A 23,907-nucleotide genomic window follows, 5' to 3' on the forward strand; every position below is an offset into this window, starting at 1 on the left:
CTCCCGGCGTGCCTCGCGGCCGGAACTACCCGGCGCGGGGGCAGAGCCCGTCCCGGCGTGGCGGCCCTGATGGCGGGGCCTCTGCCGCCGGTCTACGTGTACAGCCCGGAGTACGTGGCCCTGTGCGACTCCCTCTGCAAAGTGCCCAAGCGGGTCAGCGCCGCGCCGGGGGGGTGGCGGGGCCTGCGGGCGGGGGGTGTGGGGGGGTTACCGGGCCCCGTGGGTCCCCGGCGCGGGGGCGTTGGGAGAGCAGCGGTGAGGCCTGGGAGCGGAGTGGGCCCCGGGGAGGCTGCCGGCACCTGGGGCAGCGGGAGGGTGCGGGGAGCTTGCGGGAAGGGGCGGGCGGCGTTGAGGGGCAGCGGGGCAGGAGAGTGCGGGGCAGGGGGAGAGCCTGTCTCCCCGCACGCCGCCTCTGGCAGGGGGGAGCGGGGGGGCGGGGACGCGGAAGTACCCCCCTCGCCGACAAGCCGTGCGCTGCTGTGCCTTTTCCCGACGCAGCGGGAAGTGCCCGCGCTCACACCCCGCCGTGCGGCACAGCCTCTGTGAGGACAGCCTGCCCAGGGTCCCAGCTCAGGCTGCTGCCAGCTTGGCTGTGCTGCCGGGAGAAGTCACAGTTACACCTTCTCTGCGAGTCATGTCGCCCTTGGTTGCTGTGCTTCTGTCTTCTATGCTAGAGCTGCTCTCATGGTCTAATTTTTCTTGGTTTTAGGCCAGCATGGTACATTCGTTGATTGAAGCGTATTCCCTACTTGACCAGATGAAGTAAGTGCTCCTGTTTTCTGCAAAGAGAATATTTTTTTTCTCTGCTGAAGTTTGGAAGATACTGAGCAACTGCAGGTCTTATACTATTGCTACTGGCAGCATGATTATAGGAGCCCGCACAGTGTGTATTTCTAGGATCTAAGGAAGGTCTGCTTGTTTTGCTAAATGGACAAGAGTGTAATTTATGGTTACTCTTACTGGTCTGATGGAGTACAGATTGCCTTGTGCTTTCTCCGTAGAGCACACTGTCTCCTGCTGCTCTCGTGGCTTTGAGCAGAAGTGGTGGCTTAGAACCATCCTTGTTGGCACTGCCCTGAATCCACTGGCCAGTGCTGAAGCTGAGAGGGACCGTGTTGTTTTGCTGTGTTGTGATTAATGTGGGAGACTTTTTGCGAGGTCTTGGTGTTGTTCGGGAGAGAAGACAAGGTGAGATCTGAGGCAGAAGAGTGAGAACCCTCCTGCCCCTTTAGGCTCTTGACATTGGCGGATACAAAGGGGAAAAAAAGGCTTAGCTCGGTCTCTCTTAGGTAGCATCTCATAAAATCTTTAAAAAATCCTATGCTGTAGTTCAGCAGGGCCAGAAAGGCCCATTGGGACTTTTCTTTTAAAGGTTTTTTTTCTCTCTGATCATTTTGGTAGAGTGTGCTTGGGAAATGGCTGCAGGTACCATTACAAAGGCAGACCTAAAGGGCTGTTCACCCTAGCATGGGGTGAGAATTTCCTGGCACCTGGGCGAGCTGGGATCTTCTCACATTCTTCCAGTAGCAACAGGGCTGTACTGCATTGCTGGCATGCACCCCAGAGTATGAGGTTTGGAGAGGGCTTCAAAGTGTCTCAAGATTTGTTTAAGCAGATTGCAAAGCACCCAAACCTGGGAAAGGTCATATGTGTGTTGCTTAGGACAGAGACGGTCTCTGCTTTCGATGTAGGCATAGTTAAGAGCATGCAAGAGGTGCTGCTCAGCTCTTGCCCCAGTGGGCTGGTGTCCTGCCACAGCACTGGGCTGGGCCTGGACATTTTCGCTCCTCTGTGTGTAACCAGAGTGTTGGATCTGCTGGAGATTGCTCAAACTGGGAGAACACGCAGGAAAGGGAAAAAACCTTGAAGCAAAGTGGAAAGGTTAATGCAGGCAGCACCTACAGATGTTCCTACTTGGGGATGGCACAACAAACAGTGCCAAGCTGAGGGAAAGGCCTACTGCAGCTCAGCTGAGTGGCTTTCTCACTGAAAGTGACAGTCCGGTACGAGAGGAGTAGGGGGTTTTGTTTGCTTTCTCAACAGTAACTTCCAAAAGAAGTCTCCTAGTCTAGAGGAGGTTAAAGCCAGGGTTCGGCTGGAATGCCTAGAGTCCCTTGTCCTGACATGCTCCCTTCCTCGTCTCTGCCTAGGATAGTCAAGCCAAAAGTGGCCTCCATGGAGGAGATGGCGAGCTTCCACACAGATGCCTACTTGCAGCACCTGCAGAAGGTCAGTGAGGAGGGGGATGATGACCATCCGGAGTCCGTGGAGTATGGACTGGGTAAGGATGTGTATCTTCAGTGAGAGATTAACTGAGTATCAGGTCCAGGATGCTTTTTGCTGGAGCTGAGGTTAGACAGAGGGGTGAGCTCAGGTGGGCTGCTGGGCTGTTTGCAGAGGGAAACACTCTTTGCTGGGGTGCTGCTGAACCCCATCAGCCAGCGGTCACCTGTCAGGCTGGCGTTTTCACTGTTGCCCACAGAGGGTACTGTCAGCCTCACGCTGCTGTGAGCTCAGCCTGTTCCTTGCATACTGGAGTCAGTGCCTTTTGCTGCTGCTTTCAGGGTCTCAGACAGGACAGAAGGCCCTGACATGCTGCACTTGGAACAGAGCTGAGACAGCTGCCGCAAGCCTGCTGTGGTGGAGGGCATGTGTGAACAGCGGCCTGAAGCTACAGCCAGAGACCAGAGCAGCTGCTGTTTGCCTGGTGACTTTACTTACATCTTGAGCAGAGGGCTCTTGCCTGCTTAGACTTAACCTGAGCAGCGCAGTAGTTAAAGGAGGCAAGGTAGCTGTGGGTACTGTCTTAGCCTCAGAATCAGGAGGAGTGACCCCACACTGAAGCAGTGGTGCAGATTCTGTGCTGTTCTCATGAGTCTCCCCTAGATCTGCCGTTTACATTTCTGAAGGTGATCTGTCTGCAAGCAGAGGAGCAGCTCTGGGGTCATGCCTTGCTGGGTAACAGTTCCAGGGAGGCTGCTGTAGGAATAGGTATAGACCTATTAGGTATATTATTAGGAATAGGTATAGACCTAGCTATAGACCTGCAGCATCCCTAGGCCTGTCTCCTTTGTGGATGTCTGTTTTTAGGGGGTAGATACATCAGTGACCGTGTCAGGGCTTTACTGGTAGAGCAACCAGAGAAGTAAGAGTGTTTCTGCAAGATTGGTATGAGGGACCAGTAGGTCAGGCTAGCCAGGAACACTGATCACAAGTTGGTTCAAGACCCATCTGTGAATGATCTGAGTGCAAGAAAGCATTTGGATAGTTGATTTTTGTGGTGGGTTAACCTTGACTGGCTGTCAGGTGCCCACCAACATGCTCGGTCTCTCCCCCGCCTCAGTAGGGTAGAGGAGAAAATACGATGGAAAAGATCATGGGCCGAGATAAGGACAAGGAGATCACTTACCAGTTACTGTCATGGGCAAAACACTTGACTTGGGGAAATTGATTCAGTTTATTGCCAATTAATAACAGAGTAAGATAGTGAGAATTGAAACCAGAGCTAAAATCACCTTCCCCTCATCCACCCACCTTCCTGGACTCAACTTCACTCCCAGCTCTTCTGCCTACCTCACCCCTGAGTAGTGCAAGGGGATGGGGAATGGGGGCTGCGGTCAGTTCATCACGTGTTGTCTCTGCTGCTCCTTCCTCTTCACACCCTTCTGCTCCAGCGTGGAGTCCCTCCCACAGGAGACAGTCCTCCACAAACTTCTCCAACGTGAGTCCTTCCCACAGGCTGCAGTTCTTCATGAGCTGCTCCAGCATGGGTCCCTTCCATGGGGTGCAGCCCTTCAGCAACAGACTGTTCCATCGTGGGTCCCCCCGTGGGGTCACAAGTCCTGCCAGCAAACCTGCTCCGGCATTGGCTCCTCTCTCCAGGGGTCCACAGGTCCTGCCAGGAGACTGCTCCACATGGGGTCACAGCCTCCTCCGGGCAGCCCCCTGCTCTGGTGTGGGGTCATCCCCGAGCTGCACGTGGGGATCTGCTCCCCCATAGGCCCCCACGGCTGCAGGGACAGCCTGCCTCACCATGGTCTGCTCCACGTGCAGCAGGGGAACCGCTGCTTTGTCACCTGGAGCACCTCCTGCCCTCCTTCTGCATTGACCTTGGGGTTTGCAGAGCTACTTCTCTCACATGTTCTCGCTCCTTTCTCTGGCTGCTGCGCAGCATTTTTTATCCTTTCTTCAGTATGTTACCACAGAGGCTCCACGAGCATTCCTGATGGGCTCAGCCTTGGTCAGCGGCAGATATGTCTTGGAGCCATCTCTGTCTGACATGGGGGCAACTCCTGGTGTCTTCTTACAGAAGCCACCCCTGTACCCCTGCCCCCATTACAAAAACCTTGCCACGCAAACCCAATACATTTTTTTTTTTTCCCTACTTAAGCCCCCTAAATCTGCTGTGTGAGTCCAACTCTGATATCTGTTGTGAGGATTTTGTGCCGTGGCTTTTTCATTGTGCCTGAAACAGAAAGTTAGAGCAGCGTTTAAAGAGAGGTGGCTCAAAACAAAGAGAATGTGCTTCCCCCAGAGGAAACGGCCTCTTGTGTCTGACACACGGACTCTTACCGACAGGTTACGACTGTCCGGCTACTGAAGGGATCTTTGAGTATGCGGCAGCTGTGGGAGGAGCCACCATCACCGCAGCCCAGTGCTTGCTGGACGGCAAGTGCAAGGTAGCAATTAACTGGCCTGGAGGGTGGCATCATGCAAAGAAGTAAGAACACAGTCTCTTCCCTTGTGTTTTCTCACCTGGTGTCTGAACCTGGCCTCCTAGCTCCCAGCTTCCCTACAGACCCTCAGGGTCTGGCGATACAGCTGGAAGAGAGAGCAAGATGTGAGGGATGGCAGGAGCTAGACAGGAAAGAAGCAGAGTGTATGACAGAGGCCTGAGAGTAGGCTGGTGACTGCCCAGTGCTGGTGCTATCATGGACTGCAGTGCAGGTCTGGGGCAGATATATTCAGTTGATACTTGGTTATCTCTGGAGTTCAAGTGAGAGTTGATTTTGCAAAGTCCCTAGAGAAGGGCTATGGAGAGGCAAACGATTGGTGTTGCTTGCAACTTGGAAGAGAATAGGAATGTGGCAGCATGTTGTCCAAATTGTTTTGTGTGGCTTTTTTTGTTTCTTAATAAGAGGTTTGAAACAGTGCAGGACTGACCTCTTGTTTTCCACGTGCTCTGGGGGTGGGTGTTTGCTCTGAGCTGTAATGTCAATAACGATCTTCCAGAACAACAGGAGAGCAAGTGAAAAATTCATCCCTGAGTTCTGTGATTCTGTAGTGGTAAAATAATTTATTTCTATGGCTTTCCAGTTTTCCATGGATGTATGTTTTATTTTAACTTTTGTGCCCCATCTGTCAAAACATGAGGCCTGTCTGCAAATGCAGACAAGACAGCACCCTTCCTTGTCCCTGGCTAAACTGGCCGTTGCAGTGCCATTTTGTTTCCCTGGGGAGCCCCAGAAATCGGCATGAACCGTGTGTCTAACCCTAACAACTTTACATTAGTGCACAGGTTTCTCTTCTTATTCCAGTGACTTTTCTGACCTGGCAGAGACAGTCTGGAGGTGTGATAGTGGTGGGAAAAGTTCAGTGATGGCAGCGTCTCATCGGGACCCTTTTCCTGGTCAGCACTTTGCTGAATAAGGGTTCAGGTATGGGTGGCTGAGGAAGGAGAGAGTTTAGTTTGGCTGAGCTGAGCCCTCTTGCTCTTCACAGGAGGAATGGCTTTTTAAAAATCTTTTATTCTCTTTTATCTTGATTGAATGGTTTATAAAATGCCTGTAACACAGTAAGTCTTACCACGGCTCAGTGGCAGCAACACTGTTATCAGCACTGTTCTGGGAAGCAGTCTGTTTAAAAAAGGCATTTAATACTTACTGATCCCAGAGGAGCCTCCTAGTCATGCCCAGTGGGGTGGCATGGTCTGCTGCAGGGCAGACAACAGTTGTGGTAGGTGCCAGTCCAGTGTGAAGGTCCAACAGACTGACACCCAGCTGCAGATGCCTGGTGCTAGAACCTGTGTCCTAGCAAAATACGTGTCCTTTTGTCAAAAAAGACCTGCTGTCTTGTGGCTTGGTTACTTTCCAAGGTCATAAAGGCAGGAATGGTAACCACTGTCGCCTGGGGCTTTTGAAGGTCCCAGTTCATTGGTATGCCGTAGAGGCAGAGGGCAAGGTGCTGAGTCTGGTTCTGGACCCAGCCCTGTCCTCCCTTCCAGCAGTGACAGTCTGAGCTCTGCTGTGTGGATCGGGGGGGGGAATCCCAAGTGCTGGCCTTGAGCTGCAGCAGTCCACTTCTGTCTGAGCTGGTGTCCAGCTCTGCTTGGCCTCAGATTTGAAAGAGATCATGTGTTACAGCTAGTGCCAAGTAGTGACGGGGACTTGACTTCGAAGCAAGTCTGGAGTAGGGATGAAGAAGCTGTCTTGTTCCTTTGATGCCAGCAATATGGAAGCTGCCCCCTGACGTATAAATAACAGGGGTAAATCTTTCCATGCAACATCTGTCCTCTGTATAGCTGCTGGGGCTCTCTTCCGGCTGAGGCTAGGAGCTGTATTGTAAGAGACTGCATGTGGGGCATCCCTGTTTGCATTTTCCTGGGGAGGAGGGGAGAGTGTTGTTTTGGAGAGAGGCTTAACCTTCATACCATGAGACTTTGGAACAGAGCAGCAGAGTGTTGTGACTGCCTTGGACCTGCCTTTGACTGCCAGAACCTCCCTGGGAGCTGTGACCCAGATGGCAGGGGTGGAGTGCCTGCCTGCCTGTGCCTGTCCAGCACTCATAGGAAAATGGCCAAGCAGGACTGTCCAGGGGCCCGTCCTCTTGCTGCAGGGGGAGAGGAGGGACAGCAGAGAGTGGGTTTGAGTCAAATGGCTCCGAACTTCTGTAAAATATCTCAGGTGCAGAAAGCTAACGTTATACTCGTGTGACAGTGAAATGGTGAGTGGTACCCTGCCAAGCCCCCCATGAGTCAGGGCCTCTCTGCAGCAGAGCCAGCTGATGCTTTACCAGCGACCAGCAAGCCCAGGGTTGAGAACAGTTGGCACAAGCAGTCATATTCTCTGTGCTTGCCAGCTGTGCTTTGAGCTGCTCCTGACCCACCCCTTGGTCGCTGATGGGCCTTGGCTGGGCTCTTCATCCTCCACTGTGCTCCTGTGAGGTGGAGACTTGCAAAGTGAAGGTGACAACATCAAGATGAGTGGCGACTGTGTTAGCGATATTCAACCTCACAGACGTTGTTTTTACAGAGATGAAGCTTCTGGCTTTTGTTACCTGAATGACGCTGTCTTGGGGATCCTGCGGCTCCGTCAGAAATTTGGCCGTGTCCTTTATATCGATTTGGATTTGCATCATGGGGATGGTAAGGCCCAGCGCAGGCTGCAAGTAACACAGCTGCACAGACACAGGGGGAGAAGTGAAGGCCTGTCGGGGCAGTAGGACTTTAACTGCTGCAACAGCCATGGCTTTGCCACCTTTCAGTGCAGTCAGGTTCCCTCAGTCCATTTCTGCCTTGTCCTGCTTTATGGATTTGCCTTGTGCTGCTCATCAGACCTCTCTTGAGGGTCTGGGCAGCAGTCTTGTACCTAAAGCAACAAACAGCATGTTCCCGTTCCAGTAATCCCCTCTGCCAGTGGCTCTGCAGCAAGGACTTCCCACAGTCCCTCATCTGCCATTCCGGCAGAACGGCTGCTGATGGTGTTTAATTTTTTAATGCCAACAGTGCAAGAGGGAAGCAGTCTAAAGCCAGAGCTGACCTTGCTGAAACTGCTCTCTTCTTCAGGGACGTTATTTCAACACCATTTGACATTTCCTGCTCTCCTAAATTTTATGGTGCGTTTCATTTTGTTCTGTTTTCACCCCACGTTTGGTTTCTATTTCCTGTTGCTTCTTTTTCCTTCCCCAATACCACTATTTTATTATGCCTTTAAGAAAAAGAAAGGGTGTGGTGAAACACAGCAGCACTGAGAAAAAGTGAGAGCCCAGTAGCTCTTGTTCTAATCAGAACCAAGCTCTGGTCAAGGCATCCCTGCTTGGGTCCCTCCCCCAGCCTTGCAGGCCAAACATTGCAGGCAAGTGCTGCTAACATGGGCACTGACCTGAGATACTGAGATCCATTCAGTACTGATGAGCATGAGACCCATGAAATTAATTTCGGTTGTGACCTTTGCTGCGATTAAATTTGGGTCTCTGCTGATTAAGGATGGATTTATTGAGCCATGTCTGGTTTTCTGCCTTGTTCATTCTGTTTGTGCTCTGCTTGCTGCCCTGTGGTTATCGAGTGGCTCATTTGTGTGTTTAGACTGTCATTTATGTGAATGATGTATGAAAGTTTTTTTCCCCTTCTCTTTTCTGGTAGGAGTTGAAGATGCCTTTAGTTTCACCTCGAAAGTCATGACTGTTTCTCTGCACAAGTTTTCACCAGGATTTTTCCCAGGCAAGTTGAACTTGTGAGGTTTGTGCTAATTAGGTTCATGCATCACGGACGAGGCCCCAGCAAAGGCAAGTCCCATCCCTTCTGTCCAGCAGAGGTATCCTGCTGCCTCTGCTGTTGGCCCAGGAGAAGGAAAGAGGGGAGAACTACAGGTTTGGCATTTCCCTCTTTCTGGTCGTGGCTAAGCTCTGGGCAGGTGGGTGACCACCTGCAGCCCTTGAAAGCTGCATGACAGAGTTGGGCAGAGGGCAAGAACCAGGTCTGTCCAACCCCTCCTTTATTGGTGGTGGCAAGTGGACTTCTCCATAAGCATGCCAAAGGTCCTGGCTCTCTGCTCTCATCTGAGACATCCCACACATTTCTCTTGCTGCTGATCACCTTTCCCTCATAATTAACCATGGGGTGTTTCTGCTTTTCAGGCACTGGCGATGTGACGGATGTAGGCCTGGGTAAAGGTCGCTATTACAGTGTGAATGTACCTATACAAGATGGCATTCAGGATGAGAAATATTACCAGATCTGTGAAACGTAAGCCCTCTTGCTCTGATACACTTTACTTGGATGGGATTTTAGAGAACAGAGACTGCAAGGATTTTTTTTATTTACTATTTTTAATTACAGCCTTTCCTTAAGGCTTTCCCCTTCCCCTGTTAACAGTTTTTGATTACAACAAACACGGACCTTAAGAGGTCTCAGAGGTCTTGTCTGAATCCTTAGGCAAACTGAATATACAGAGGCATTTGTGGGTGGCTGGAGGGTCTCTTTGCCACAGGTCAGCCTGATGTGTTTAAGGCAAGACTGAGAAGGGACAAGTACTTTTTAGCTGTGGACTTACGGCTAGGTGCTTTTTCTTTAAATAAATGCTCTGAACCCTGACCATCTGTGGGAGATATGCTTGGGGCTGAGCTAATAGTGTTTTCCAAGCACCTTTCGTCTATGCTGGAAGAATGAAAGGCTGAAGGCTGGACATCTGCCAGTGACTGAGCTGCCTCCCAGCAGGGTCCTCTGTCACTCAGTTAATGACGGACCTCACAAGCTGTTGCCCGTGTCAAAACCTGGGCTGTGGGGCTTGTTCTTTTCAAGGGGAGAGGAGCCTCAGTGCAGGGCTGCAGGACACAGTAGCACAACCACCTCTCAGCTCTAAAAGCTGAGGGCTGAAACCTCTGCGGACTTGTAGCCCGTTAGTGCAGTCATGCTGTGGCCGTGCCTCCTGCTAGCTTGTTGATGCTTGTCACTGCTGGTGGTAGCACAGCCCTCTTCCTGCTGGGGAACATGTTTTCAAAAGGCAGGGCAGGTTTAGGGTCTGAGCAGGGGTTAGGAGCCCAGTCAGGAGTAGCCTGTTGCCTGCGTTCCCAACTGAAGTATGTCAAAGCCTACCATAGGTTCCAAGCTGCATATAACCAAAGCATCTACAAAGAAATTGTGAGGTCTCATGGGCAAAGAGGAAGAGTTCTGTCCTGGCTGGGAGACAGTCATGTGCATGACTGTGGGTGTCTCATCTGGCTGCTGTCTAGGGATGATTGCCTGTGCCTCACAAACCCATGGTGGGATTGGAGCGTGTGACTCCCTCCGACATGGGTTTCTGTAGGCTGACTACACCCTGTGCTGAGCCTTTCCTTGTATTCTGCTCCTGTGTCTCCCACTGGTTAGAGGAGACCTGCTTCTTGGCAGCCCTCTGCTCCTTGCCGAGGCACTGCCAGATCAGGCGTTCCCAGGGTGGAAAGCCAGGAAGATGCTGTGCAAAACAGTCTCACCTCCCTCAGTACCGGGGACAACTGCCTCCCAGTCTCAGTGGAGGCTGATCTGCAGCACAGTGATATAAATGAACAGGGAGGAAGTTTGCTCTTGGCGTCTCGGAGCATGTGCACTTTGAACTTGCCTTTCTATAAATTACAGTGCTTGTGTTTGATTGCTTTTGTTCTACAAGATAAACTCCTGTCCAGCTTTCAAGGTATTGTGGCACATGGATAATTGCCACTTGTTTCTGGAAGCTGAATGACACAGGCTCCAATTAAAGTACATTGTTACTAATAGCTGCTGCATGGAAAGGGTGGACAAAGTGTGGCATTATTTATTTTGTGGAAAATGTGATGTCTTTAAAATTTTGAACGTAAAGACAGCCAGGGATGGGAAGTTTCTGAGCTGCTGTGAGGATGACAGCGTCAGAGCTGGATGCTGTGAGTTTCTGTGGCGTCCTCTGCTTGTGCATAAATGCATCTAAGGCATGTTCCCACTAAGATCCCTCTGGGAGCCTGCCTGCTCGCGTTGTCTCTCCATCAAAAGAGAAAGTCGTGATGGGTCTGGCTAATTGTAAGCATCCAGAATAGCTGATTTGATTGAGCACCTTCCAAAGCTGCCCAAATTAATGAACAAAACTGGTTCTGATAAGATGTCAGTAACTTTTCGTGGAGTTTAAATATTAGCCTTTTGAAGACTAAAAACAATGCAGTATGTGAGAAACATTTGAAATGCAGAAAAGTAAACTTAGAAATTTTTGCCTAGAAAACTAGTTGCTGGTCATCTCCTGACACCGATGGGAGGAAGTGTAGTGTGGCACTGGTCCTCTTCCAGTGGCAATTTCACTGGGGCTTGAAATTTTTACTGCTGTTCTGGGTTTGCTTGAGCAGTTGCAGAAGCCTGTTCTCTTGCATCCTGCCTGTTAGCCACTGACTGTTCTAGCTGTTCTTCTGACCATTCAGGGGGAAACAAAAGGTGACTTCTCTGTCAGCCGCTTCCTTCGGGGGCTGGCAGTGGATTGAATACCACTGGAAAAAAGAGCTTGGAGAAGTCTGAAAACAGGCAATGTCTGTTCATCTCTGCTGCAAGGGCAAGCAGTGCAGCTCTGCCAGGGCCAGACAGGGCTTTGCTGGGGTGACCATGTCTTCGTGGCCCGATGTTGCTCATGAGACTTCCTTGAACTTGTTTGTTAGTTCAGGAACAGAAAGGGGGCAGAACATCCCCTTTGCACATGTGCCAAATCAGTGCAAAGCCCATACTGCATGGTCCTCGCTGGCCCCACCATGCCCTGACCACAGTGGTGGGGGTACCATCCCACTGGAGCCAGCTGTCACAGGTCAGAGGTTCCTGCGCCCGCAGCTGTGAGGCAGTGAGAGATCTTTGCCAAGCTCATGATGCATCTTCATGCAAAGTCAGTTTTCTAGCTGGGATTAGCCTGCTGTTGCAGGGAGGTGTATCGGGAGTTCCCAGACAGGCTTGGAGCTCTGACAGCATGACTGAGCTGGTCTACCTGAGGGATGCTGCCAGATGGGGAGAAGAGTCCTGTTCCCACTGCCTCATCCTTGGCTGCCCACTCCTTTCCCCTCTTATCCTTGCCATGAACCAGTTCAGGGAGTTACCCTAGCAGAAAAGTAACCCTACTAAGCAACTTTCTACTAGTTCGGCTCTCTGCAACTGCGCACGGTGGGATCAGAGCGGCTCCATCATAAGCAAAAGGAAGAGGCTGGAAAGAATGGGTGGAAGGGACTTACCTGCTGCTGTGTGGTCAGTTTGGCTTTATCATCAGCTCAAGCTTGTAGCCTGCATGCGTGTGAGAGACTGTCAACATCTGGATGGGGCTGAGACTGCAGAGCAGACCTTTTGCTGATTTCCTAAAACACCAGAAAGAATTACTCTGTTCCTGAGCACGGCATGGGGCAAGAAGGGGGTGAAGTTACCCTTATACATTAACACAGATCACAGCAGCTACAGACAAATGCTGTTGTGTCAAGATGTTTGTCATTTAGGTAATGTCTGCAATGTGGTTTGGAAAAGAAAAGCCCTGGGAGCATGAATTTTGTTTAAAACTCCTCATGCAGCCAGCGAAAACCTGCAGGGATGGGCTAAAAGACTCTTGTCTGTCCTCGCTGGGAGACCTTGCTGAGAAATAGTAGGGAGCCTTGGCATGAGGTGAGTTTCATTGGGGAAATAGTAGAAGGACTCGTGATAGTGATTGTGTTTTGGTGGAAGTGGCTGTCCTTGCAGAATGAGGTCGGTGAGGAGGCAAGGGACCCCCAGTCTTTGCTAGCGAGAGATAAACCTTCCTCTATCAATGTTATTTCTCATCCATCTGCCCATTTTTGGTGGATCCATGAATGTGAAGCTTCCTAGGGAAAAAGTGAGCTGTTTGAACTGGGCAGTGTTGGCTGCCAGTCTACCAAAAGTGGAGAAACGTGTCCAAGGGAGATGGGGGAAGAAGGCCCCAGAGACAGCTCACAGGATGTAGATGTGCTTGCAAAGGGCTGAGTGCAGGCAACAAAAGCCCTCACCAGCAGCAGTGTCAAGAAGCTGTACAGTGTTTGAAGAAAGCCAGTTCAGTCCTCCTTACTTCAGGGAAGGGTAGTACAATGTAGGCCTTGGATAGAGGTGGAAGCCCCTCTTGTCCATCCTGTCCTTGACATCTGCAGAAGCGAGGCTGACTTTGGGTCCACTTCAAGAAGGAAGTTCATGCTAATTTGATCGCTCTTTCCTTGGCACTGTGTTTTTCGCCATCTGCCTCAGTTTGCCTAGCTTGGTGGGACTGTGTGGACAAGATGGCCTGCTAGCTGTCAAAACGTGAGTGGTGTGGAGTGAGTAGCTGTCAGCTACCTGGCCCTGCTGCGTACCTGGGGTGCTGGGGCCAGGCTCTTGGCATGTTCAGGCTGTGCTGCCATACCTGGGGTGAATACGCATACTGAATGGAAATCCTGTTTTCCTGCAGGCTCACATATTTGGTCTTGGGGGGTGGGAGGTTTTTTCTAGAGTTTTTCTTATCACTAGTCAAGTTTTTTGCCAGCAGTACCTGTATTTCAGTAGTGAATTTGTGGTGCTTGTAGAGCTGATGACCTCAGCCCTGAAGGCATTGGCCTTGGCAGACGGCACCCAGCTCAGTGGGATTTCTTGTCTGGATGCAGTGACTGTGTAAGTTTCTTGGGGTGAGTACTGGTAAATGCAAGCTTTTTGTCACAGAGAAGCAGCTCTCTGGTTTGGTGCTGCAGTGGTTTCTAGTTTCATGTCAAATAAAAGCAGGCAATGCTTAGGTTCTTTTAACCAAGGCAAAAGCATTTATTCCAGGGATCACATCTGCTTCTAGTGTAGCAAAATAAAAACATGTGAAAGGAACATGTTTTTCACCATTATTTGCCTTGTATTTTGGGATTTGGAGCACAGTGCTGGGAACAGGATTATACATAGAATCATGGAATGGTTTGGGTTGGATGGGACCTTAAAGATCATCTATTTCCAGCCCCCCTGCCATGGGCAGGGACACCTTCCACTAGATCAGGTTGCTCAAAGCCCCATTGAACCTGGCCTTGAACGCTCCAGGGATGGGGCATCCGCAGCTTCTCTGGGCATCCTGTTCCAGTGCCTCACCCACCCTCACAGTGAAGAATTTCTTTCTTATATCCAGTCTAAGTCTACCCTTGTTTAGTTTAAGGTCATTGCCCCTGATCCTATCCCTACATGCCCTTGTAAAAAGTCCCGCCCCAGCTTTCATGTAGGGCAGCTTCATGTACTGGAAAGCTGCAAGAAGGTCTCCCTGAAGCCTTTTCTTCTGTAGGCTGAACAGCCCCAACTCTCTCAGCCTTTCCTCACAGCAGAAGGGTTCCAGCTCTCATGTCATTACTGTGGCCTGCTCTGGCCCTGCTCCAACAGGTCCATGTCCTTCCTGTGCTGAGGGCTCCAGAGCTGGACGCAGGACTCCCGGGGGGGGGTCTCACCAGAGCGGAGCAGAGGAGCAGAATCACATCCCTTGCCCTGCTGCCCACACTTCTTTTGATGCAGCCCAGGACACGGTTGGCCTTCTGGGCTGGGAGCACACATTGTGAGCTCACATTGAGTTTTTTTTCAACCAACGCCCCCAAGTCCTTCTCCTCAGGTTTTCTCTCAGTCCATTCTCCACCCAGCCTGTATTTGTGCTTGGGGTTGCTCCGAGCAACGTGCAGGACCTTGCACTTAGCCTTGTTGAATTTCGTGAGGTTCACACAGGCCTACCTTGCAACACTATCAGTGTTCCCTCCAGATGGCATCCCTTCCCTCCAACATGTCAACCACACGACACAGCTTGGTGTCATTGGCAAACTTGCTGAGGGTGCACTCAGTCCCACTGTTCATGTTGCCAGCAAAGGTGTTAAACAGTGCTGGTCCCAATACTGACCCCTGAGGAATACCACTTGTCACTGGTCTCCATTTGGACATCAAGCCGTTGACCGCGATTTCTTGAGTGTGAACATCCAGCTAATTCCTTGTACTTTGAGTGGTCCATCCATCAAATCCATGTCTCTCCAATTTAGAAACAAGGATGTCGTGTGGGACAGTGTCAAATGCTTTGCAGAAGTCCAGGTAGATGAAGTTAGTTGCTTTTCCCTTCTCTACCAGCTCCGTTGTAGAAGGCCACCACATTGGTCAGGCACGATTTGGCCTTAGTGAAACCATGTTGGCTGTCACCAGTCACCTCCGTATTTTCCATGTGCCTTAGCATCATTTGCAGGAGGATCTGCTCCATGATCTTGCTGCACACAGAGGTGAGACTTACTGGCCTGTAGTTCCCCAGGTCTTCTTTTTTTCCCTTTTTAAAAATGGAGGTTATGTTTCCCCCTTTCCAGTCAGTGGGATTATTCCCTTTGTGGTGTTTGTAATACTAAAAATGTCCTGGAGCAAAGCTAGGTGTCTGACACGCCCAGTTGTCTGCTGCAAGAGAGAATACTTCTAATAAACTGTCTCCAGGACACGGGCCCTGCACCCCAGCAGCCACTAGAGCCAGGGGGAAATGTATTTCTGCCTCAAGAGCCATATGGGAGAGGGGAGGGTGAGAACCTAGACAGACCCTTCCTCTGTTCGTTCTGTCCTGGTGGGAAGTGTCTGAGAGTTTAGGATTGTTATTTTGCCAGACCATGCTTTTAACTGTGACTTTTACAGGGGAGAAAAGCCCCTCGATTTGGCTTGCAGCCCTTCCACTCCGGGCAGCCGGTGTAAATGCGTGGCTTGGTGCTACTACTAAGCTGATTAGGACTAGATCCCCCTCCCCTGCGTTCTCAGTGATGCTTTTGCCTTCATCAGCCTTGTGGTGAGCATGTTGAGAGCTAAACTTACTGCAGGAGAGTAGCGGAGGCAGAAGGCCAACTGGGAGCAGAGAGAGTATAACTGGTATGAAGGGGGTGGGAGCAGAAAAGGCAGAAGCCTTGAGAGGCATCAGTAGATCTGGGGGACCAGGGCTTTGCCACCAGCATCCCTCTGAGCTGTGTCTGCAGTAACTCCTCCCACTTCTTCCCATAGCGTGCTGAAGGAGGTGTATGCCGCGTTCAACCCGGACGCGGTTGTACTGCAGCTGGGGGCAGACACCATTGCTGGAGATCCCATGTGCTCTTTCAACATGACGCCTGAGGGAGTAGGCAAATGCCTGAAGTACGTCCTGCAGTGGCAGCTAGCAACTCTCATCCTGGGAGGAGGTGAGTGCACGGCCATCCTGCTGTTCACAAGGAAACGGGTTTGTCCTCCTGTGACCCCTTCCTCAAGTGTGTGCCCTTGGGCTCGGCACTGACTGGAGTTCAGCAGGGTGTCTGCTGGGCAGCATCAGGAGGGCACTCTAGTGCAGTACTGTTTTCACACAGACCTGAAATCCTTGATGCTAACAGATGCAAGTCTTAACTCTGACCCTAAGATCTTGAGTTAAAGGCTGCTTGGCTCCTCCAGAGAAGAGCAGAGGCTGTTAACCGTGATGAACTGACCCTAGCTTCTCAATGGCACCTCAGATTCCCATCTCTGCAGATCAGCCCTTCAGTGCTTCTCTTTAAAAGTGAGCACTGTGTTCCCAAACCTGCCTTGGGCATCTGGTAATTAATAATTCCGTTTGGATTCAAGCAGGGACTTGGGAAAAGGACTGTCTGTCTGCACAGTACAGCAGGGCTCTGATACCCAGCAAAAGCTAAGGTTGACTTAGCTCTGCCATGCTGCATACCCAGCTGCTTGTCCATCGAGAAAAGCACAGCACAGGCTTTATGCAACAGAGCATTTCAGAACAACAAAAGCCACTGCGTGCTAGGAAGAGTCCCCCAGCTCTGTGCCTGGAGCCATATGAGCTCTAGCTGTGTCCTTTTTGAGATGTGAGAGGTCAGGTATCGCATGTTAAGCGTAAAATTTGATGTGCCTAATGCAGTTTCTTTTGGAAAGGTTATGAGTGTTCAATCCTGCTGTGGCATGTCTATGGGTGTGCTGGGGATGGCACCTTTCAGGCAAAAAGAAACCCCAAAATGTTTGTCAAAAAATGAGGGACAACTGTTTGTCACTTCTCCACTGCAACTTGTGGAAGCATTTGAAGTGGAAATTGGGGGAGGAGTCAATACTGGGGTGGGGGAACGACAAAAAAACCCTCCCACACACAAAAAAACCACCAAACAACCCAAAGAGAAAGGAACACTGAAAAATATGGTCTTCTTTTCAAAGTGGTTTTCGCTCTTACTGTTGGAGTCGTCTTTGCTGGAAATACCTTCCGAGTCTCTTGCAGGATTGCTTTCAGCTAACACTTCTCCTGGTGGGCTCATGTACCAGTATTACGGAGGTGACCATTACCATACTGATTGTGAAACCTCATTTACTTGTAAAGCAGTTGCAAGTTGTACTAATAAGCTTCTTATTTGTCCTCTCAAATATCTCAGTGCTGAAGAGCTCACCAGCAAATGGCTGGGCATATGTATTATGCTTTATGGGTTGAAGGCTGGCACTAAAAAGCAGGAGTCCCTCATCTCCACTGCTGCCCTTGCATTTGTCTCCCTGTTACCTTTGAACATCCCTTGTTGTTGCCAGTAGAGAGCCTAGTGCCTGAGGCCGGAGGCTTGTGCTGGGTCTGAGACAGTGGCTGGAGGAGCTTGGCCTGTGCCACGCTGGGTGTAACTGGGGTTCAGTTTGGCAGGTCTGCCCTTGCATAGTGTCGTTTGGACCTTGGCTTGTGTAGCCAGCAGATGTAAAATGCCGTTTTGGGGCGCAGCTTGTTTGGGTGAAATAAGCTGAGTTCATGTAAACTGCACATGTTGCCTCCGCGATTTGTTCCTTCCACTAAAATCTCTCCCTCTCTCTTCCCTTTCCCCACTCTTCCCCCTCCAAAATCACAATTCTTGCTGGAAACAGGAGGCTACAACCTTGCCAACACAGCTCGCTGCTGGACCTACTTGACTGGGGTCATCCTTGGGAGAACACTGTCCTCCGAGATCCCCGATCATGAGGTAAAGCTTTGACAAACCCTCCCATCTCCTTGCGTGAGAGCCGAGTCGTTCTACCTAATCCCAGTGGCATCCTTGCTGCTCAGTACTGTTTTGTTGAGGCACTCCTGTAACAATAATGCACTGTCCTAGCAGCATAGTGGGTATTTGTTCCCGAGACCTGAGGTTGTCTGCGTGTTAAAGATTTGACTGTCACACGAGTGGGTTACACTAGGTATTGCTTTATTCACAACTCGGAGTTGGGCCATCACCTCAGTGAGTGGCAGCTCCAAACAAAATCATCACACATTACATGCCCTTCAATAATGCTTACATAAGCACCAAAATCCACCTAGAAATTTGCATCAGTTTCTCAGTTCTTCTTTTCTTCTTAGTTGGCAGACAGTTCTTGATTTTCCATCCGTGGCTAGTCCCATTTTCATGTTGACCTTATTGTTTATTGCTCCATTTTGAGATCATAAAATTCATCCATCTTAGAAAATCGTTTCTAACCCAGTCATAGTAAGGGCTGTACAGGGGACAATCGAGAGCAGCATTCCATGGTCGTATGGTTTCTTAACACTCCTGTATTCACACAATTGAGTCTATGTTCTAGTTCTATGATTTTATTCTATTCTGTAGTCACAATCAATCTTCTCTATAATCAGTCTCCAACACTGGTTCTTTTTGCAAGGGATCTCAGACATCAATAAACTCTAGTCTCGGATAATTACACAGAGGATGGCTCACCATTAATCGCTTGGAAGACTATAATGCTGTGAATTTGTTTATCTTTGAAACAATATCTTTAAGTCTGGACTAGCTCTCCATAGGGTGAAGCTGTCTACAGGTAGCAACAGGACCAACTGCAATTTCACTGCTGAATTTTTAACCCTGGTTTGTCTGCTTCTTTGCTCAGCACTGCATGCTTGTGAAATAAAACTGCTGGCGATAATTTTGCATTGTCTTGTAGAGCCCACGTGCTGCAGATTTTCTCATTCAGGCTCAGCTGCACCCTATTGGAGCACTCAGCCAGGAAAGACACATTATTAACGTTGAAGCACACTGATCTTTCTCCTTCTGGGTGTTTCACAGTCATATCAATGGAGTGCTCTGCAAGGTGGGGTGGGGAGCTGAAAGGAATGATATCTAATAGGCAGCACTTGTATTTTGTTCATTAAAAAATCAGGTTTGCAGGTAACCATGTGTAAAATGAGTGTAAACAGCTTTCACAAATGAAGTGTTAGGATAGACAGGAGACTGCTTTTGGCAGCACTTGTATTTTGTTCATTAAAAAATCAGGTTTGCAGGTAACCATGTGTAAAATGAGTGTAAACAGCTTTCACAAATGAAGTGTTAGGATAGACAGGAGACTGCTTTTGGCTGCACCACTGAGCTCTGCTTCTCAAGCCCCTTGAGTTGGTAGCGGTTGCAAACTTCAGGTGGGCACACACACTGCAGAAACACTTCTGTGCCTCTCAGACGGAGAAAATGTTTTTGCCTTTTTACAAACAAGTACCCATGGGGAGCCCTCCCTCCAGTCTTAGCCAGCCAGAGACCTCTCTGCTGACTCTCCTCTCCTCTTTCTTGCAGTTCTTCACAGAGTATGGTCCTGATTATGTGCTGGAGATCACACCAAGCTGCAGACCAGACCGCAATGAGCCACAGAGAATTCAAGAAATTCTGAACTCTGTCAAAGGTGAGTTGTCCAAGCCAACCCTCCTGCTTCCGGCTTACGGGGGAGTCTTTCTTGCTGACTAGAAGGATGGACCACGTTCATTTGACTGCTCATTGTGTACAACGTCATCTGTCTCCTGCTTTACCTGGATTTCTCAGTGTTAGTAGCACATCAGCTCAGAGCTGTAGGTCTCTGTTAGCAAAAGTTGCCATGGCCTCTCTGGCTGGGCAGAGGAGCATGGGGCCTTGTCCTTGTTGGAATCATAGAACAGCCCAGGTTGTAAGGGACTTCAGAGATCTTTTGGTCCAGCCTTTCATGGGAAGGGGAGCCTAGATGAGACATCTAGCACCCTGTCCAGTCGCATCTTGAAAACCTCTAGCAATGGGGACTGTGCCATGTCCCTGGGGAGGTTGTTCCAATGATTGATTGTTCTCACTGTAAAAATTTTCTCTCTTATAATGAGGTGAAACCTCTCCTGGTGCACCCATTGCCCCTTGTTCTCTCCATGTGGCTCACTGTGAAGAGAGGAGCATCTGTCATCTCTGTAGCTGCCCTTTGAGTACTGGAAAACTGTGATGAGGTCCCCATAAGCATTCTCTTCTCCAGGGAGAAGAGATCCAACTCCATCAGCCTTTCTCGCTGGGCAGGTTCTCCAGCCCTTTGGTAATCTTTGTGGCCCTCCTTTGGACCCTCTCCAGTCTGTCCATATCTTTTTTGATTTGTGGGGACCAGAACTGGACACAGTACTTCAGGTGAGGCTGACAAGTGCTGAGTAGAGTAGGATGATCCCATCTCTATCTCTGCTAGTAATGTCCCTGCACATTCCTGAAGCAGCTGCAGTGCCACAGCCACTGCAAGTGCTGGATCTGATGGGAGTGTGTGTTTTGTGCCTAGGAAAGCTTCCATGCTTGTGGAAGGAAAAAGATTTAGTAGCCATGGATTTGTAGGGGAGGAAGGGAGGCAGATAGATCCCAGATATCTTTGTCTTCCCTGAGAGTACCTCTCAAAGAAGCCAGATGTGTGCTTGGGGACCAGCTGGCATGAGCTTGATCTGTGCCCCAGATGGGCTGCTTGTTTGCTTGAGAAGGGGTCTGAGACCCCAAGCTTGGTCAGCCCTGCACTCAGTGCTCAACTAGTCCAAAGCCATTCTGCATTTTCCTTTGTGGTGGCCAGGATGCCTTCCATGCAGATCCAGACCTGTGGGTGAGCACCCAAAGGCTTCCCAGCCAGTGTCATGAGTGGCTGAAACAGAACAGGAAGCTTAGGTGCTGGATAATGGTGTTCTTTCTGTTGCACCATCCACTGTGATGAAAACTCATGCCTGTGGCAGAGGGGAGAGTGGAGAAAAGCCCCGTTCCTTCCTCCCCAGCCACCACAGAGAGGCTAGTCCAAGAGCCCAGTGCTTTCCAGGACTGATTTTCCCTGCAGTGAGTTTTCCACTGCACTTAGAGTGGGAGAGCTGGAAGCAGCAGAAGTGAGTGGAGCAAGGAGGGTCTGTCCCCCTTGGCAGTGAAACACTGGTGGATGAAGCAAGGCAGAACTGCGGCCCCTATCCTGGGCCGCACAGGGGGCTGTGGCACTGCCAGTGCTCGGTGAACGGGCCTGCTGGGCATGGAGCAGGCTGCTGGACAGACTGGCAGCAGCAGAACCGTGGCTCCTGCTCTTGACTGTTGACTCCCAGTGCTGTTTTGCTGCCTGCTTGGCTATGTTGGCAGCTGCTGGGCTTTCCATCCTCTCTTGCTCCAGCAACCATGGCTGCAGCTGCCACGCAGAGCAGTTAGTGCGAGTGTGGAGCATCCAGTCCCGTGGCGCACAGTAAAAGTCTTTATCATCTGCTTGGTATGTGAACCACCATGTCTAATGGGAAATTGTGGGTGGGGAAGTGGCAGAGAGAGGACAGGGACTGCCAGCCCAGCCTGCAGGCTCTCCAGCACACTTAGCTGCTCCAGAATTGAGGGTCAGTTGCCAAGTGCTTTGCCTGGAGTCCCACAAAGCCCCAGGTACTCTTTGTTATTTCAGGCCTAATGAGAGACCCTGGTCCTCCTTTGGCAGGAGCATGTGTAGCATCCTTGGGGCCGGCTCCTGCAGCACTGGTATCCCTCCATCAGCCCTTGGGGCAGATCCAGAGCCACCTTGCTCAGAGCTGTGTGCAGGGCCAGGGCTTGCCTGAGGTCAATGGAAGATGGTTCCCCATCTGATCTCCCTGCATTTCCTCAGGAGCTGAAACAGTCCTCTAGCCAGGCAGAAGACTGAAAGCTGTTGGAGTCCAGGACAGGCAGCTGGGTGAGCCCTGCCAGCTGCTGCCACCTTTGTTCAATGCTTTTGCCCATCTGTCTTTTCCCTGTCCCCAGGAGGAGCTGGGTGCAGCAAGATGGGGCTCAGCAGCCCTTTTCAATCCGTGTGCATGTTGTGATGTGTTGGTGTTAGAAACAGAGTAGGAGGCAAGTTGGAGATGTGATGGCCATGGATGCCCTGGGGTGTTGTCCCAGGACAGGTGTCCATTCCTAAGCACAGGCCAGTCCTAAGGAGAGGACATCCCCCTTGACCTGTCCAGGAGGGGAGGAGGAACAGCATCGCTCCAGAGCTGGAAGTGGGGGATCTATGCTGTGCACTCCTGGCAGCGCATCCAGCCCGGAGGAGGGACAAGGCAGCAGGGAGTGAGTGTGTGCCCCTCTGGTGCTGGCCCGTGAATCCCAAACCAGCGATCAGCCTGCAGGAGAAACTTGTAATAGAAGCAGTGGCAGGGTCTCCCTTTGGTAGTTCCCCAAGTCTGGCTCCAAGGAGGGCAGCAGCATCTGCGAAGGGAGTGAGGGGCCAGCGGGGACCAGGTCTGCGCTGAGGCTGGGATTCCTGCATCGCTGCCAGGCATAGGGGTGGCACTCCTGCCCCTGGCCAGGCCACTCCATCAGGCTGAAATATCAGTAGAACTACCTTTTTCTGCCTCCTTTTATGCAGGGAATATGAAGCATGTTGTTTAGCGGAGAAGGAAGGCTCAGCTTTCTGCAAGAGCGTTTCCAGTGGGGAAGATGGCATGTTTATGTGAGCAGCTGGTGAAGTTCATGGCTGTGGGGGAAATTTGGAAGAAAATACTATTGGTTGGTTGATTTTTTTCTCTTTAAAGAAGAAACGCTACTGCACACCACAAGCACTGTGGCTCTCCCCAAGCAGGAGTGTGGGCCCTTCAGCCACAGCCTTCCAGTGCCAGCAGAGCCTCCCTTGCTCCCTTCTCTTTCCTCTTTTAACACCGCAAACTTTATTCTCACAACTGATTTTAAACGTTTTTTAAGAGAGGGGCTGCCCAGAGCTGTGGACCTTCCCCAGCTGTAGCCCAGGGCTGCATTGCCTTCCTGGCAGGAGCACAGCCTCTGAGCTGCCCACTCAAGGAATGGTGCCAAGGGCCAGCCAGGGCTGGGGGCAGGGGCTGTGCCTCTTACCCACAGAAAGGCATGGCCATTGTGTTTTTAACTGGGAATTTTAAAAAAATAAAGTATTTGAAATACTCTTCCAGCGCTTTCCTTTCTTCCTGCGCCCACCCTGCCCTGCCAGTGTGCTTTTCCACAGCACTTCATGCGTTCAGCAGAGGTCTAGACCATGCTGGAAAGCAAAGATCTGCGGTTGCATTTGTGACCGTCCCTTCCAGCCCCATCGCTTAAGGCAGTACAGACCACCCCCCACAGCAATGGGTGGGCTCCTGAAATGCTGTGCAGAGGGGCCAGACCTGAGCACTGCTCTCCAGAGTGTTGAGGGAGATGAATGGCAGGGTGGCAGCTCCTGTTCCGGGAGATCTCAGATGAACCTCCACGTGCCCCAGTGCTCTGTGAGAGCTGCCACTCAGCATCTCAGCAAGGGGGCAGGTACACAGATTGCTGGGGCAGATCCCTCCCGGTGCCTCCGGCCATGGAGCCTGGCCTCTGCTGCCCTTGCCCCCTCCTTCACCTGCCCTGTGGAGTTTTTATTTGTGCTGTTTCTTTTTAAAGATGTCCAGTTGCTGTGAGAAAGCATATTTCCTGTTGCTTTAATTAGATTACGCTGGAATAAATAGCAAGATGAAGGGACTCCTAGCCTGGCCTGGCTTTGTTTTGATGTCTTGTTTTTCACTGCTGGTCCAAACAACAGGAAATCCAGCATGGAGGGAGTTCAGCTGGAGGTGGCTCCCATGTCCTCACGGAGTGACTCCTGACCCCCTCCATGCTTACCCACATGTCCCCCAGTGACTACTGGGGAAACTGAGGCATGGGGCAAAGCACCCCCTCTGCTGTCTCCATCCACATCCCTGAATGTGGAGAGACAACTGGAGCTCAGCTTGGTGCAAAGCAAGAAAAGTGCAAAAGGTGGGACAAAGCCTTGGGGGTACCCCCAGTGCCCCCTCAGCAGGTCCCCTCGCACCCAAGTCTCCTTCCAGCTGGCTGGGGGGCAACAGTCTGCATCACCCTCGCCAGCCTTGGCACCAACTGAACCCGCTTCTTTCTCCCCACCCTGGACAGGTGTTACAAGTGTGTCCCAGCCTGCACCAGGGAGAGGCATGGGGGGTCCCAGCCTTGATGGGGGGGCACATGGGGGTTCCCACCCAAGAGGTTGGGAGGCAGGTGGGAGAACGTGGCGGGGAGGTGGGTGGGGGCAGAATT

General features: G+C 51.0%; 1 protein-coding gene across 6 annotated transcripts; it reads left to right on the top strand.

Annotated features, from left to right (window-relative positions):
* The first annotated feature begins 27 nt into the window (after positions 1–27).
* HDAC8 (histone deacetylase 8) lies at positions 28–23,327 on the top strand. Of its 6 annotated transcripts, none has more exons than XM_075435447.1 (12): positions 28–153; positions 710–762; positions 2,151–2,229; positions 4,579–4,679; positions 7,251–7,363; positions 8,360–8,437; positions 8,854–8,962; positions 13,246–13,344; positions 15,686–15,858; positions 17,534–17,628; positions 19,198–19,303; positions 22,238–23,327. In XM_075435447.1, exons 1-12 carry the CDS (start codon positions 70–72, stop codon positions 22,258–22,260), a joined length of 1,113 nt encoding a protein of 370 aa, XP_075291562.1. In that variant the 5' UTR covers positions 28–69; the 3' UTR covers positions 22,261–23,327. The 6 variants fall into 6 exon arrangements, 5 of the variants coding, with proteins under 5 accessions (XP_075291562.1, XP_075291561.1, XP_075291565.1 ...); XM_075435446.1 differs by having other exon boundaries at positions 2,151–2,281; positions 4,579–4,720; positions 22,238–23,326; XM_075435450.1 differs by lacking the exon at positions 13,246–13,344 and having other exon boundaries at positions 2,151–2,281; positions 4,579–4,720; positions 21,904–23,327.
* The last annotated feature ends 580 nt before the right edge of the window (positions 23,328–23,907 follow it).

Source organism: Opisthocomus hoazin, chromosome 14 (genome assembly GCF_030867145.1).
Source record: "Opisthocomus hoazin isolate bOpiHoa1 chromosome 14, bOpiHoa1.hap1, whole genome shotgun sequence".
NCBI lineage: Eukaryota > Metazoa > Chordata > Aves > Opisthocomiformes > Opisthocomidae > Opisthocomus > Opisthocomus hoazin.